This window comes from Portunus trituberculatus, chromosome 17 (assembly GCF_017591435.1).
Source record: "Portunus trituberculatus isolate SZX2019 chromosome 17, ASM1759143v1, whole genome shotgun sequence".
Classification (NCBI taxonomy): domain Eukaryota; kingdom Metazoa; phylum Arthropoda; class Malacostraca; order Decapoda; family Portunidae; genus Portunus; species Portunus trituberculatus.
This window is the reverse complement of record NC_059271.1, coordinates 17,251,086-17,265,811: the sequence shown is the minus strand read 5'-3', so window position 1 is coordinate 17,265,811 and position 14,726 is coordinate 17,251,086. Positions and strand designations below refer to the sequence as shown.

At 42.4% G+C, this 14,726-nt stretch overlaps 1 protein-coding gene across 1 annotated transcript; it reads left to right on the top strand.

The window, feature by feature from the left end:
* Nucleotides 1-591: 591 nt before the first annotated feature.
* Nucleotides 592-3,107, top strand: LOC123504875. Its single transcript, XM_045255781.1, has 5 exons — nt 592-741; nt 1,001-1,151; nt 1,445-1,539; nt 1,684-1,821; nt 3,075-3,107. The coding sequence occupies exons 1-5, from the start codon at nt 592-594 to the stop codon at nt 3,105-3,107; spliced, it is 567 nt and encodes a 188-aa protein (XP_045111716.1).
* Nucleotides 3,108-14,726: the final 11,619 nt, after the last annotated feature.

The following is a 14,726-nucleotide window of genomic DNA, read 5'->3' as shown; positions in this document are numbered from 1 at the left end:
ATATATATATATATATATATATATATATATATATATATATATATATATATATATATATATATATATATATTATGATTTAAAAGAGTCACTTTCTTTCTTATCAATGTTGTTGCATATTCCATGTGGTTTACACTCTACTACATACTAGTTTCATATTTACCCCTGTAAGAAGGTAGGATGAGAAAAGTTATGATTTACCATATGATATTTCTTTGCTTTAACAGGCAACACCTCCAGGAAATGTGACTTTTACTCTCACTTGCCTGGGATCTGATGACCCTCCTTGGGTGGCTAACTTCACACTTTCAGATGGTAGTTCAGGTGAGAGAGAGAGAGAGAGAGAGAGAGAGAGAGAGAGAGAGAGAGAGAGAGATAGTAAAAAAACAATAATTTTGGGTATAGGTAGATTTTGAGAGTTGTATTATCCACAACAATCCTTATAGTGCTTCACTGATACAGCAGGACTTAGCAGATTACTTGAGCTCAATAGATAGATAGCTGCTGGTATTACACATTTTTACCAGGATAGAACATCATCTGTTTTGCTACCAATTTAATGTTAAAAATGTCCTCACCAATACAGGTGAGGAGATGCTAGAAATTGATCCGAGTGATGCAGCTGTGGCAGATTTCACATTTATCACCAACATTACCTTAAGTCTCCCAGACCTGCTTGTTGGCATTCATGACCTCACTCTGAACCTTTCCAATGAGGTGTCTGTCATAACATTTTCTGTAACAGTGAGTAAGAATCTTTTTGTGTTACTCTGCTTCTGAAATGTTCAAATCGTGTCTAATGCTTTAGTTTTCTTATACATCATGAGAATAAATATTCTCTCTGTTTAAGTATGTACCAAAATGGTATTGTGCCATAACCATGAAAGTTAAGCTGCAATATGATGGTTGAGTTGATGCATATGCATTTTGTAGCATAAAAATCAGAAAATTAAGAAAATTGAATTATTTGTTTCTGTTGTAATATTTTCAAGTCCTTCTGCAGGTGGACATTAGAGAACCTATACAAGACATCACTATTGCCATTTCAATAGTAGTAGAGGAGGGAAAAGACCCTGTACCAGCATTAGAATTTAATGGAAATTTGGTCCTCCCAGCATTGGTGCCCATTATGTTCACTCCTTCAGCTGGCAAGGGTAAGACACTGGCTGTGATAAAGATTCTATTTAACAAGTGAGAATCTTGAAGAGATTTGTTAGAGTCACAAGTTTTAAATGTTTGATTGCCACATTAAGGGAAATGATTCATATGTTGGTGCCGCGCTGGTATCAGTTTTGCTGTGCACTGGATTGCAATTGTGAAAACAGTATTTTACTTATGAAAACTTATTGTACTATCATGATGAGTCAAGATTTTATAAGCTATATGAAATTTGAATATGAAAACTGAATGGAACAATTTGAAATACATGTGGAAATTTTTTTTTCAGGAATTCCTTCATATTGGGGCCTTTTTGATGAGAATGATCAAGAAATGAACATGACAGAGACCAAAGACCAGTCACTGTATTATATGTTTTCTGATGTGAGTTTGTGCTGGAATAAGAAAGGAGAGTTGCAAACATTTTATAAAGTCATGTGTTCTGCAGAAAGCCTGTACACAGTTATCCTGAAAAAGAGTATCAGAAGTAGTTCCATAATATGACACTGATATGACTTGCCTTAACAGGATGCAATACGTAATATCACCGTGAAAGCATATGCAGAGGCTGAGGGATGGGTGGCAGCAGACTCGCTTCTAATCTTCCAGGTGACAAATAAGATCCAAGGACTCTCTGTTACTGATTTCAACATTATCACTCCTGCTGTGAGTACCTGACCATTGGTGCCATCAGAAGGCTTGATCAACTCTTGATCTTGGTTTTGCATTGAGAACAGCTTGAAGAGTTAGAAATTATGAGCATAGTTTATCTTTCATGCTCAGTGAAATACCTATAGTCCACTAGGTTGACCAGGCACCATCTGGCAGCCATAATATAAAAAAATTGTTAGATACCACCATGGGGTTGGGATAGACTTTAAGATGTATTTACCTTGTTGTATTTTACCTAGTTGTATTGTACAGGGTTCGAGTGGGGCTCATAGTGTCCTGTCTCCATATCTCCATTTATCTAGTTTTCCTTTAAAGTTATGCACACTATGTGCTGTGACAGTTCCATTATCCAATGCATTCCATTTTTCCACCGTTATGTGTGGAAAACTGTATTTTCCAATATCCTTCACACACTGCCTCATCCTGATCTTCTTTTCATGTCCTTTTGTCCTTCCATTTTCTTCTGTCAACAGCACCAGGTCTTCTTTGTCTATCTTTTCAATATCATTTACTATCTTATACATTGTTATTAGGTCCCCGCGTTCTCTTCTATCTTGTAAGGTTGGCAGTCCCATTTCCTTCAGTCGTTCTTCATATGTGAGGTCCTTTAATTCCGGCACCATCTTTGTAGCAATCTCCTGTATCCTTTCCAATTTTCTTAAATCCTTTTTAGAGCTTGGAGACCATACCACTGCTGCATATTCCAGCCTTGGGCGTATCATGCTTGTGATGATTTTTTTCATCATATCTTTATCCATGTAATGAAATGCCACTCTTACGTTAGTCAACATTTTATATGATCGTCCAAATATCTTGCTTATGTGTTTATCAGGGCTCAGATATGTTCTCTAGTTTCCAAGGAAGTCTTTGGTGAGGGACTTTATCAAAAGCCTTTTTAATGTCCGGGTATACTGTGTCTACCCATCCATCTCTGTTTTCAAGTCCTGCAATAACTCTTAAGTACAAGCTTAATAAGTTTGATACACATGACCGCTCTGTCCTGACCCCAAATTGTCTGTTCAATATGACTTGCTCCTCTTCTAGAAATTTAACCCATTTTTCTTTGATAATTACTTCACATAACTTCCCTATGACACTTGTAAGTGACACCGGTCTGTAGTCCTTTAAATATCGGCAATACGTTGGCTCTCTTCCACTCTAGTGGAACTTTCCCTTCATTTATTCAACTTTTAATTATTTCCCAAATTAGCTCCAGTAATTGCTCTTTACATTCTTTTAACACCCAGCCTGATACACCATCTGGCCTCATTATCCAGTAATCTCCCAATATCCTCTTTGTGCACTGCAATCTCCTGTAATCCTTGGCAATCCAATGTCCTATTAGGTTCTGTGAAATCATCTTCTGCAGTGAATACATTTTGAAGTTCTCATTCATTATTTCACACATTTTCTTCTCTGTTTGGCATGTCATCTCTTCTTTAATTACTTTTTCAATTGTTTCCTTATTCTTTGCTTTGCTGTTTATAAACTTGTAGAAAAGTTTAGGTTCATCTTTGCTTTTATCCACTACATCTTTCTCAAAATTTCTTTCTTCCTCTCTCCTTACTCTAATATATTAATTTCTAGCATCTTTGTACTGCCATTTCTTATAGTCATTTCTCTGCTTTGAGAGTTTCTTCCATGCTTTATCTTTTGCTTTTTTGCTTGTATGCATCTAGCATTGTACTAAACATGTATTTTTTTTATTTCTATAAACAGGAACAAACTTTTTTACTCCTTCATTGTATTTCTGTAAGAATACAACATATTTCTCTTGTACTGTCTTTCTGCACATAATATTACTCCACTCAATATCAGCAAAATAAATCATTAATTTTTCAAAATCCTCTTATGCATAATTTTATCTCTCTCCTTTTATAATCCTCTCTGTAACTTATCTCATCTTCCTCCTGCATTTACATCTCTAATGTCACATGCATCACTTTTCCCCATTATGCTAAGGTATTGTATGATTGTATTGTATGTGTGTATGCTAGTATATGTAAGTACCTGTAATATATGAGGTTTCAGCTTTAAGGTTGCCATTCAAATAATTTGAAATATTGTATTATTGTTATTATTATTATTATTATTATTATTATTATTATTATTATTATTATTATTATTATCATTATTATTATTATGTTAAAGCTTTTTATGCAGAGAAGGTTTATTGTCTTTATCTGTTGTTCAGCTGAGCAGTTCATTGGTAGTCTTTGGTGTTCTTAAGCAACCCAGGGTTAGAAGAAAAAATTCAGAATGTAAAGTTTGTATATATCATGTACATTGTGTAAGGACAGCACTTGTAAGTTTGTACATGATATATACAAGTGCTGTCCTTACACAATGTACAAGTTCAAACCGAAGTGTATTTTGAATTCAGAAAAGTGTTCGTAGTGTCACTGAGTTCACTGAGTCACTTAATCTCAGCAGCACACCAGCTTGGATGCACACACACTGTTAATTGATCATACCCGCACTTCCCAGTCGCCTGCTATACTCCTCTCCGCCTCCGCCGGTGCTGGCAGTGTCCACCTCAAGATGCTGACATCAGAGTGTCAGTCATGTGACAGGGGAAATCTCAACCGGGTGTTTTTATGTTGTTCATTACATTTATTTCTCGTTCGTAGTGATACCTAGATAAATTGCATCCTATCTATGGAGATTATATTAATTTGTTTTAACTATATGAGTCAATCATGGATGCAACAACTACTACTTGTTTAGTTTTATAAAACAGAGAAGCACCTGCAGCTCCCTTTTCAGGAAAAGGCGAAGTCAGCACTTAGAAGTGTTGTACTACATTATGAAAGATTGCATCAAATTTCTATAATGATTGATATACTTATTTACAATGGGTCCTACCTATCTTATGGCAGTTACAATTATTATTATTATTATTATTACTATTATTATTATTATTATTATTATTATTGTTATTATTATTATTATTATACTGCTTCATACAGTCAGCGCCGAAAGTGATGGCGTGGTATTCTTTTTATTTCGTAACATTTGGAAAATATTGAAATTACCCATTTTTATGATACTTATCTCCAATACTTTGTTGGGTTGCCTTTCCTTTTCAGGCTGCTCTGAAGAAGTTTTGGAATAGAAAAAGCTAGGCTTTCTAGGTGGGAAGATTCCAAGTTTCCACATGTCACAGATGTGGGTAATGAGCTTATCCACTGTGGAGGTGTCTGCCCCGTAATTCTATAGTTAAACAAGGACTTACCTGAGTCTGAAGTTTGACTGGAATTTTACCGAGCTTCATTGTAGCACTTAGGGATCACATGAGATGTCGCTCGCTAGCCTGACGTTCAGTATTCAAAGATGGCAGGAGTCAGAACCCTCCAAAAAATAGGGCAGGGCAGGGTGGGCATGTGATCCCTAAGTGCTACAATGAAGCTCGGTAAAATTCCAGTCAAACTTCAGACTCAGGTAAGTCCTCGTTTAACTATAGAATTTTACCTCGCTGTTTCATTGAAGCACTGTAGGGAACCCATGAGACATTTACAGTCTGACTCCTGGCATAAATTAATAATGGTCCCAATTGACACCTGTTAGTAAACAGACATGTAGGTCAATATGAGACATCAGAGTGCAGATAAGAAAACAATGACAGCAAATCCCAGGACCATCTAATTATGGAAAGAAGTCAATAATTTATGCAACAGAAGATAATTGCAGTATGCAACTTGAGCAAAACCGTCTCAACACGCACGACATGTCTAATCACAAAAGAAAATTTTGGGACATCTTACTACTGACAAATTGTTTAATCCTAATCCCTTTGGGACAAGGACCTCACAAATACATGATCATATATCAGATATCTACAAAAAATGTCTGTCTACAAAAAATGTCCGCCACTGACATATCCTGCTCCTAGAAAAAAACAACCAAGTTAATAACAGACCTGCCACACCACATAATCTGAACAGGGTAGCTAGAAGCCGTGTTAATACATAACATAGATTGTATAATGAAAATAATGAGAACAGTATATACACAAACACCAGTGTGTGTCACGAAAGCATACGTTGTGTAGAGAAAAACCCCAGTGTCCTCTAACATAGCAAAGGGTAACAAATTCCCAAAAACTATTTGCCCTTAAGCTAACCAATGACCATTCCTTCTCTGAGCCACTTACAATTTACGATGACATCACACCCTCCTGAATATTGAAACAAATTATTGTTTTTTTGTAATAAGTGGCAGACAGACAAGTTACTCCACCCAACAGACTTCATGATTGTGTTAAGTGGTAAATGGCACGAAGCCTTACTAGTAGCTGCTGCCCGTGTTGAATGTGGGGCAAACATCTGCAAATCAATTCCAGCATTCTGCATCACTTCTCTAGTCCATCTCCGTATGGATAGGCTAAACCTGCTCCTTGGCCACCTCCCCACACCTTGGCCACACCTCTTGGGGGGGTGGGTGTGGATGTGAGCTTCTTGGCCTTCTTCAGATCCTCAAGCTTCTTTACTACATCAAACGGGAAGACAACATCGGTACCCACTTTGGTCTCCCAGTTGTCTCCCAGTTACAAATCTTGTTCATGGGCAGGTGGCGAATGCTTGCACAGATCCCATCCTTTCGTGCGTGATTCATATAGTTCACTGAAGCAATCAAAAGTTGCAATGCGTCGTTTAACTGCGGCAAATAATGTTCCACAGCTTTCGTTGTCGTGGATCCCATGTCACTAATAATACCAGACAACGGAATCAGGGCTTTAGGGACAAGTCCAACGCATTGCTGCAATGCAATGTCTCGAAACTTTCCCTCCTTGTTCATCACTTCAAATAATTCTTGATTCAATCTTGGAGTGGTCATGTTAGGGATGTTAGCCGGGATCTTGTGCTTGGCAACCAGCTTCTGTACCTGCTCCTCTAAAGGCTTCCTCCGTAATGCAGCATTCAATATAGGAGCCAGAGTTTCATGTATGGGCTTTCCCACATCACTACCACTGCCAAACATAGCCCCTAATGCTGACAGACTGTCGGCAAAGGCGTTAGAGTCACCATCCCTGCCAAGAGCAGGGGCGAAACCACTCTCCAGGAACTGATCCAACTCGTCAGTCTGGTTCTCGGCACAAGCACTGTCATCGTCACTATAGTCAGACTCTGCTGAGAGAAGTTCCTCAGTCTTCCCAGTTTCGAGGGCAGTCAAACGGTCAGAAAAGTTGTGCAGCAGACCCATCACTCTATCCAACACCGGCCCATCGCTGGATGGTGCGCCACCGCCCGTCACAGCCGCTGCCGATACACCAGAAGTACCAGGTTGGTTGCCTGTACACACACAATCATAGTTGCTATGCCGTGTACTCCTGGCCTCAGCATGGTTGCCATGCATAGGGTCATGATCGTGGACAAGGTTGCCCTGTCTTGCACTAGAGCTTTTTGCATGGTTTCCATGCACTCTCTCCACCTGTTGTCCTTCCTCATGGTCCGCCATAACAGCTGATCCGAACGCCGTAGCAACCAAGGATTCTAGGGAGGATATACGGGTTCAATGGGCGGGCTGGAGGAATTGATTAGGGAACCTCGCTTCTAACAGATGGCGCACGGGTCGCAGGTAGTAAGGGGTGAGGGATGGGGGGCTTTATCAGTGGGGGAGGAGTTGGGGAGGATGATCGCCATTACAAGATTCAAACAGTCAGTCAGTCATGGGAAGGAGCGCGAGGCACATCAGCCATCGCCCGCCTCCACCTGGGCCACACCACGCTCAGTGCTCATTTGCATCACCTACATCTGTCTTGTGACCCCTTCTGCCCTTGGTGTAGGACTACCCCTGAGACCATGGAACATTTCCTGCTTCAGTGCCAACGCCTCTTCTCTCAACATACTGCATTACGCTCCCGGCTCTCCTCCCTGGCCATCACAACACTCCACCTGCCCACCCTCTTGGCAGCCTCAGGCATCCACCTCTCCTGGCAACCTGCTGTCCTTCACCTTACTTGCACCTTCTTGAGGAAGACCGGCCAGCTACCACACCTGTGATACCCACACAGGACTACCCCAGGGCTCATAAGGATCCATAGATTTTCGTGGCCTCTTTTGAATCCTTATGAGCCCTGGGGTAGTCCTGTGTTGGTATCACAGGCGTGGTAGCTGGCCGGTCTTCCTCAAGAAGGCACAAGTAAGGCGAAGAACAGCAGGTTGCCAGGAGGGGTGGATGCCGGAGGCTGCCAAGAGGGTGGGCAGGTTGAGTGTTGTGATGGCCAGGGCGGAGAGCCGGGAGCGTAATGCAGTGTGTTGAGAGAGGAGGCGTGGGCATTGAAGCAGGAAATGTTCCATGGCCTCAGGGGTAGTCCTACACCAAGGGCAGAAGGGGTCACGAGACAGTCGACGTATGTGATGCAAGTAAGGAGTAGGGTGTGGCCCAGGCGGAGGCGGCAGAAAACGCATATATATATATATATATATATATATATATATATATATATATATATATATATATATATATATATATATATACACACACACACACTCGACCCTTGAAACAACGGACAAATGTGTGCACGACCCTGTCTGTAGATTGCAAAAGTCCGTTCTTTGCAAAAGTACGTAAAAAACTGTATAAAATGTATGTAAAATATTGTGTAATCATTAAGAAATCATTCAAGCAGTATTACAAAGCATTCTTCACTGGTTTACTAGATTTAGGAGGCATTTTGGATAGGTTAAGCACTCGTGGGAAGGGTACAAATGCATAAAAAAGCCGTGGTAAGCACTGGACAATGTTCGCTGTTTGTTGAAAATGCACAGACTGAAGATTAAACATGGCAGGCAACAGCTGATGATGCGACCGACCCGCCACCTACAGGACAATAATTTGCCGGGAATGGACAATCGCGCGCATTTTGATATTCGTCCATAGATTAAACTGGACTCCAGAATTTGTCTGTAGTTTTCGAAATCCATTGATGGGAGGACCGTTGTTTCGAGGGTCGAGTGTATATATATATATATATATATATATATATATATATATATATATATATATATATATATATATATATATATATATATATATATATATATATATATATATATATATATATATATATATATATATATATATATATATATATATATATAAACATGTTTTATTTGCCTTATAAGTTCATAACCATGAGAGAATGCAGGAAAATAAGCGGTGGGGGTGGGGGAGGAAGCATGGGAGAAATTTTAAGTTACTCCTAAAAACATTTTCTATGAAATTACTTGCTTCCAACAGATGGCAGCACCATCGCTGTCCTCCAAACTTTAACCCACACCAAAACTTCTTCTCTGTATATTCCTTGCAGAGGTGGGCATGCGAACCTTTTTTTGGGTTCCAAATCTGAACCCGAATCTTCTCCAGTTTTGGGTTCAAACCTCCAAATAGCGAACCCGATTTTCAAAATTTCGGTGTGAACATTTATTCCGAACATTTGTCAGCGAACCTCCGAATCTTTAAAAAATAGCAAAGCGAACCTTAATTCCGATACCTTCCAAACATTTCCAAACCTAAAGCTTGGGTTTCTCGACCTTGGTGTGGATGTCACATACTTATCCATTGTCAGCGGTGAGTGTGATGTGAGTAGAGTAGTCTAGCCTCCTTAGGTGTTCTCTCCAGAGTGTTGTCAGTGCAACGGTTGAAGAATGTCTGACTTTTGTAGCACTGTTTAACTAAATCACTGCGCATGTGCAGTCACCGGCGCATGCGCGGTGGCTGCGCGTCACTAACAAGCGTTCTGATTGGCTGGCAGCCAGCTGCCGTCACATCATGACGAGTCTGTGTGGTACAGATAAAGCAATGAGTTAAACACCATGAGTATATTTCCAAGTTCAAAGAAGGGCAGTCCAGGCAGTACTACTAATCTTTGTCTTGCATTACTACACACACACACCGCGTAGTGTAGTGGTTAGCACGCTCGACTCACAATCGAGAGGGTCCAGGTTTGAGTCCTGGAAAGTGGCGAGGCAAATGGGCAAGCCTCTTAATGTTTGGCCCCTGTTCACCTAGCAGTAAATAGGTACGGGATGTAATTCGAGGGGTTGTGGCCTCGCTTTCCCAGTGTGTGGAGTGTGTTGTGGTCTCAGTCCTACCCGAAGATCGGTCTATGAGCTCTGAGCTTGCTCCGTAATGGGGAAGACTGGCTGGGTGACCAGCAGACGACCATAGTAGTGAGTCACACAGGCTTGCATATCGAGCACATTTCGAGCAGTGGTCATTTGAGACACACACACACACACACACACACACACACACACACACACACACACACACACACACACACACACACACACACACACACACACACACTTACACGCCCACACTGAAATAGAAGTAGAGAGAAGCGATAAAGTAAAACACAATACTAATGGTCATAGGGGTCTCTAGTTGTTACAGAAACTTGGGCGTCACCTCATCTGTATGCCGGAAAAGTTGAAAACCAATGTTTGGTCGTCTTCGTTTTTTTTTTTTTCCCGGGATACGGAGGTTCGGATTCGCGAAAAAAAGACGTTGCGAACCTGGAAGTCCGAATCTTTTTTGATGTCGGTCTGAATCCGAACCTCCAAACCCAAATCCGGGATTTTGCTGGTCCGAACAAATCCGCGGATAAAGGTTCGTGAACATTTTTTTGGAACGCCCACCTCTGATTCCTTGGTAGCAACCAAGGAATATACAGAGAGGAAGTTTTGGTGTGGGTTAAAGTTTGGAGGACAGCGATGGTGCTGCCATCTGTTGGAAGCGAGTACTTTCATAGAAAATGTTGTTAGGAGTAACTTTAAATTTTTACCATGCTTCTTCCCCCACCCCCTATTTTTCCCTGCATTCTCTCGTGGATATGAACTTATAAGGCAAATAAAACCGCCTGGTTTTATTTGCCTTACTTACTTTGCCTCTCCTTACTTGCATCGCATACCTCGACTGTCTTGTGACCACTTCTGCCCTTGCTGTAGGACTACCCCTGAGGCCATGGAACATTTCCTGCTTCATTGCCCACGCCTCCTCTCTCAACATACTGCATTACGTTCCTGGCTTTCCGCCCAGGCCATCACAACACTCAACCTGCCCTCCCTCCTAGCAGCCTCAGGCGTCCACCCCCTCCTGGCAACCTGCTGTCCTTCGCCTTACTTGTGCCTTCTTGAGGAAGACCGGTCAGTTACCATGCCTGTGATACCCACACAGGACTACCCCAGGGCTCATAAGGATTCAAAAGAGGCCACAAAAATCTATGGATCCTTATGAGCCCTGGGGTAGTCCTGTGTTGGTATCACAGGCGTGGTAGCTGACCGGTCTTCCTCAAGAAAGCACAAGTAAGGCGAAGGACAGCAGGTTGCCAGGAGAGGTGGACGCCTGAGGCCGCCAGGAGGGAGGGCAGGTTGAGTGTTGTGATGGCCAAGGCGGAGAGCCGGGAGCGTACTGCAGTATGTTGAGAGAGGAGACGTGGGCATTGAAGCAGGAAATGTTCCATAGCCTCAGGGGCAGTCCTACACCAAGGGCAGAAGGGGTCACAAGACAGACTTAGGCGATGCAAGTAAGCACTGAGCGTGGTTTGCCCCTGGCAGAGGTGGGCAATGGTTGATGTGCAATGCGCTCCTTCCCGTAACTGACTGACTGTTTGAATCTTGTAACGGAGCTCATCCTCCCCCGCTGATGGACAAAATTCTGGAGTCCAGTTTAATCTATGGACGAATATTAAAATGCTTGCAATTGTCCATTCCTGGCAAATTATTGTCCGGTAGGTGGCAGGTCGGTCGCATCATCAGCTGTTGCCTGCCATGTTTAATCTTCAGTCCGTGCATTTTCAACCAACAGTGAACATTGTCCAGTGCTTACCACGGCTCTTTTATGCATTTGTACCCTTCCCACGAGTGTTTAACCTATCCAAAATGCCTCCTGAATCTAGTAAACCAGTGAAGAATGCTTTGTAATACTGCTTGAATGATTTCTTAATGATTACACAGTATTTTACGTACATTTTATACAGTTTTTTACGTACTTTTGCAAAGAACGGACTTTTGCAATCTACAGACAGGGTCGTGTACACATTTGTCCGTTGTTTCAAGGGACGAGTGTGTATATATATATATATATATATATATATATATATATATATATATATATATATATATATATATATATATATATGCGTTTTCTGCCCACCTCCGCCTGGGCCACACCATACTCCTTACTTGCATCGCATACGTCGACTGTCTCGTGACCCCTTCTGCCCTTGGTGTAGGACTACCCCTGAGGCCATGGAACATTTCCTGCTTCAATGCCCACGCCTCCTTTCTCAACACACTGCATTACGTTCCCGGCTTTCCGCCCTGGCCATCACAACACTCCACCTGCCCACCCTCTTGGCAGCCTCCGGCGTCCACCCCTCCTGGCAACCTGCTGTCCTTCGCCTTACTTGTGTCTTCTTGAGGAAGACCGGTCAGTTACCATGCCATGCCTGTGATACCCACACAGGACTACCCCAGGGCTCATAAGGATTCAAAAGAGGCCACGAAAATCTATGGATCCTTATGAGCCCTGGGTAGTCCTGTGTGGGTATCACAGGCCGGTCTTCCTCAAGAAGGTGCAAGTAAGGTGAAGGACAGCAGGTTGCCAGGAGAGGTGGACCCCTGAGGCTGCCAAGAGGGTGGGCAGGTGGAGTGTTGTGATGGCCAGGGAGGAGAGCCAGGAGCGCAATGCAGTATGTTGAGAGAAGAGGCCTGGGCATTGAAGCAGGAAATGTTCCATGGCCTCAGGGGTAGTCCTACACCAAGGGCAGAAGGGGTCACAAGACAGATGTAGGTGATGCAAATGAGCACTGAGCGTGGTGTGGCCCAGGTGGAGGCGGGTGATGGCTGATGTGCCTCGCGCTCCCTCCCATGACTGACTGACTGTTTGAATCTTGTAATGGCGATCATCCTCCCCCACTGATAAAGTCCCCCATCCCTCTACCCCTTACTACCTGCGACCCGCGCACCATCTGTTAGAAGCGAGGTTCCCTAATCAATTCCTCCAGCCCGCCCATTGAACCCGTATATCCTCCCTAGAATCCTTGGTAGCAACCAAGGAATATACAGCAACAGACCAAAACAACGTGCGTGCTACCTGAACGAAACAACAAGCGCGACTGAACATCAGGCTAGCGAGCGACACCTCATTGGTTCCCTACAGTGCTTCAATGAAACAGCGAGGTAAAATTGTCATTTCATCAAGTTCCAGATGTTCTCATTTAGATTAAAATCTGGACTATTACCTGGCCAGTCTTTAATATAGTCAATGCTGATCCATTCTAACCAGTTTTTAAATAGTTTGGCAGCGTGAGCTGGTGCACTATCTTGCATTAATACTTCACTTTTGCATTTTGTGAAACAATCCTCCAGATGGTCATCAAGAAGCTCTAGATAAAGCCCCTTGTTGACAGAAAGATTCTTTGGCTCTACTACTAAAGTCCCTGTCCCATGATACCCAAATGCCCCCCCCCCCACACCGTCACACTACTTGGGTGTTTTACTGTTCCCTTCGTGTATGTAGGGAGGTAAGGGTCTGAGTCAGGACATATTCTCACTTCCCTCCTCAGTTGCTAGTAACAATGAATGTTGCCTCATCTGACTTCAAGACAGTTTTCCACTTCTCCTGATCCCAAGCAGAGTATTTGCAGCAAAATAATTGTCTTTTCTTCTATTGTGAAGCTGTTAGAATAGGCTTCCTTTGTGATGCATGATACTTGAATTTCAGCTCGTCTCAGAGGCGTTTCTGAATGGTACACATTGAAATGTCCTGAGGGATACTTGGATTCTTTTCTTTTAATTCTTTGGCACTGATACAAGTCTCATTATTCACTTGATGCTTCAGGACCTTCAGAGTCTCGTAGAAGTGACACGAAGCCTGCTACTTCCTCTCTTCTGATAGGCCAGCAGGACGACACCTCCAGTGTCCCTGCATTTTTTGTCCAACGCTGCACACTTGGCAGTGCCACACCAGTGATAGCATCAGTTTCTTTATTTGCTTTTCCCCCAAGGTTCAAGGGAGTTAAAGCTGTAATTTGTTCTTCTATTAGCTCTTTCCTTGGTCACATTGTCACACATGAGACAGAAAAGCAATGTGCACTCAATTGGAAAAAGCACATGAGTGATGTCTGTATGAGGAAATGACTCACGTTGACATAACAACACATGCAGAGTGTCTGAAGGTCATTTGCCTGAACCATGAGTATTGGAGTATTTGATCCCTTATTTTTGAGAATGATTTGTTTTGCACTCAAAGTGATGGCACGGTTTCTGAGGCACTATGACTGGGTGTTGACTGTAGATCAGTGGTAAAGGGGCCAAGTCTGAATTGGCTGCCATGGCTGGCATAGGTTCGAACCATGGAACTAAAATGTGTTCAAACTTCTGGGTTTGAACCCTACTACTGGCTGGTCACCTCTGGAATTCTTCCACTGACTAGCAGGACAGTTACTGTCTCCCTTGACCAGAGGGAGAGGGTGTGTGGTGTGTGAGGTCAGTCTTACCCAAAGATCAGTAATGCTGAGCTCTGAGCTTGCACTGAGAGGCTACAACTAGTGGTTGCAGCTATGCTTATGATTAAGCCCTTGCGAATTACACACTTCTTTATAGAACATTCATAAAAGTGTTATTGTCAAAAGAAATGTACTGTACTTAGATAAAATATAATAGCATACTAATATAACTCAAATTTATTCAACAGAATCAGACCAAAATATTCAGTGTATCCTTGGAGATGTTCCATCCCATCACCTGCCTCATCATTGACTTCAATGATGGGTTGCCTGAAGAGGTGTATGGCACAGCCTCGCTCTGCCAGTCCAAGTACCCAACAGCAGCTTATCGAGATGGTCCACTCACTAACCCGTTCAACTTTACACACATCTATGAGTGAGC

What these genes read in the sequence shown, in the direction of transcription:
- LOC123504875 (XM_045255781.1), top strand. Translation starts at nt 592, where the DNA reads ATGCTAGAAATTGATCCGAGTGATGCAGCTGTGGCAGATTTCACATTT. An exon ending in TCATAACATTTTCTGTAACA is followed by an intron (nt 742 to 1,000) that starts GTGAGTAAGAAT and finishes GTCCTTCTGCAG; the next exon opens with GTGGACATTAGAGAACCTAT. An exon ending in CACTCCTTCAGCTGGCAAGG is followed by an intron (nt 1,152 to 1,444) that starts GTAAGACACTGG and finishes TTTTTTTTTCAG; the next exon opens with GAATTCCTTCATATTGGGGC.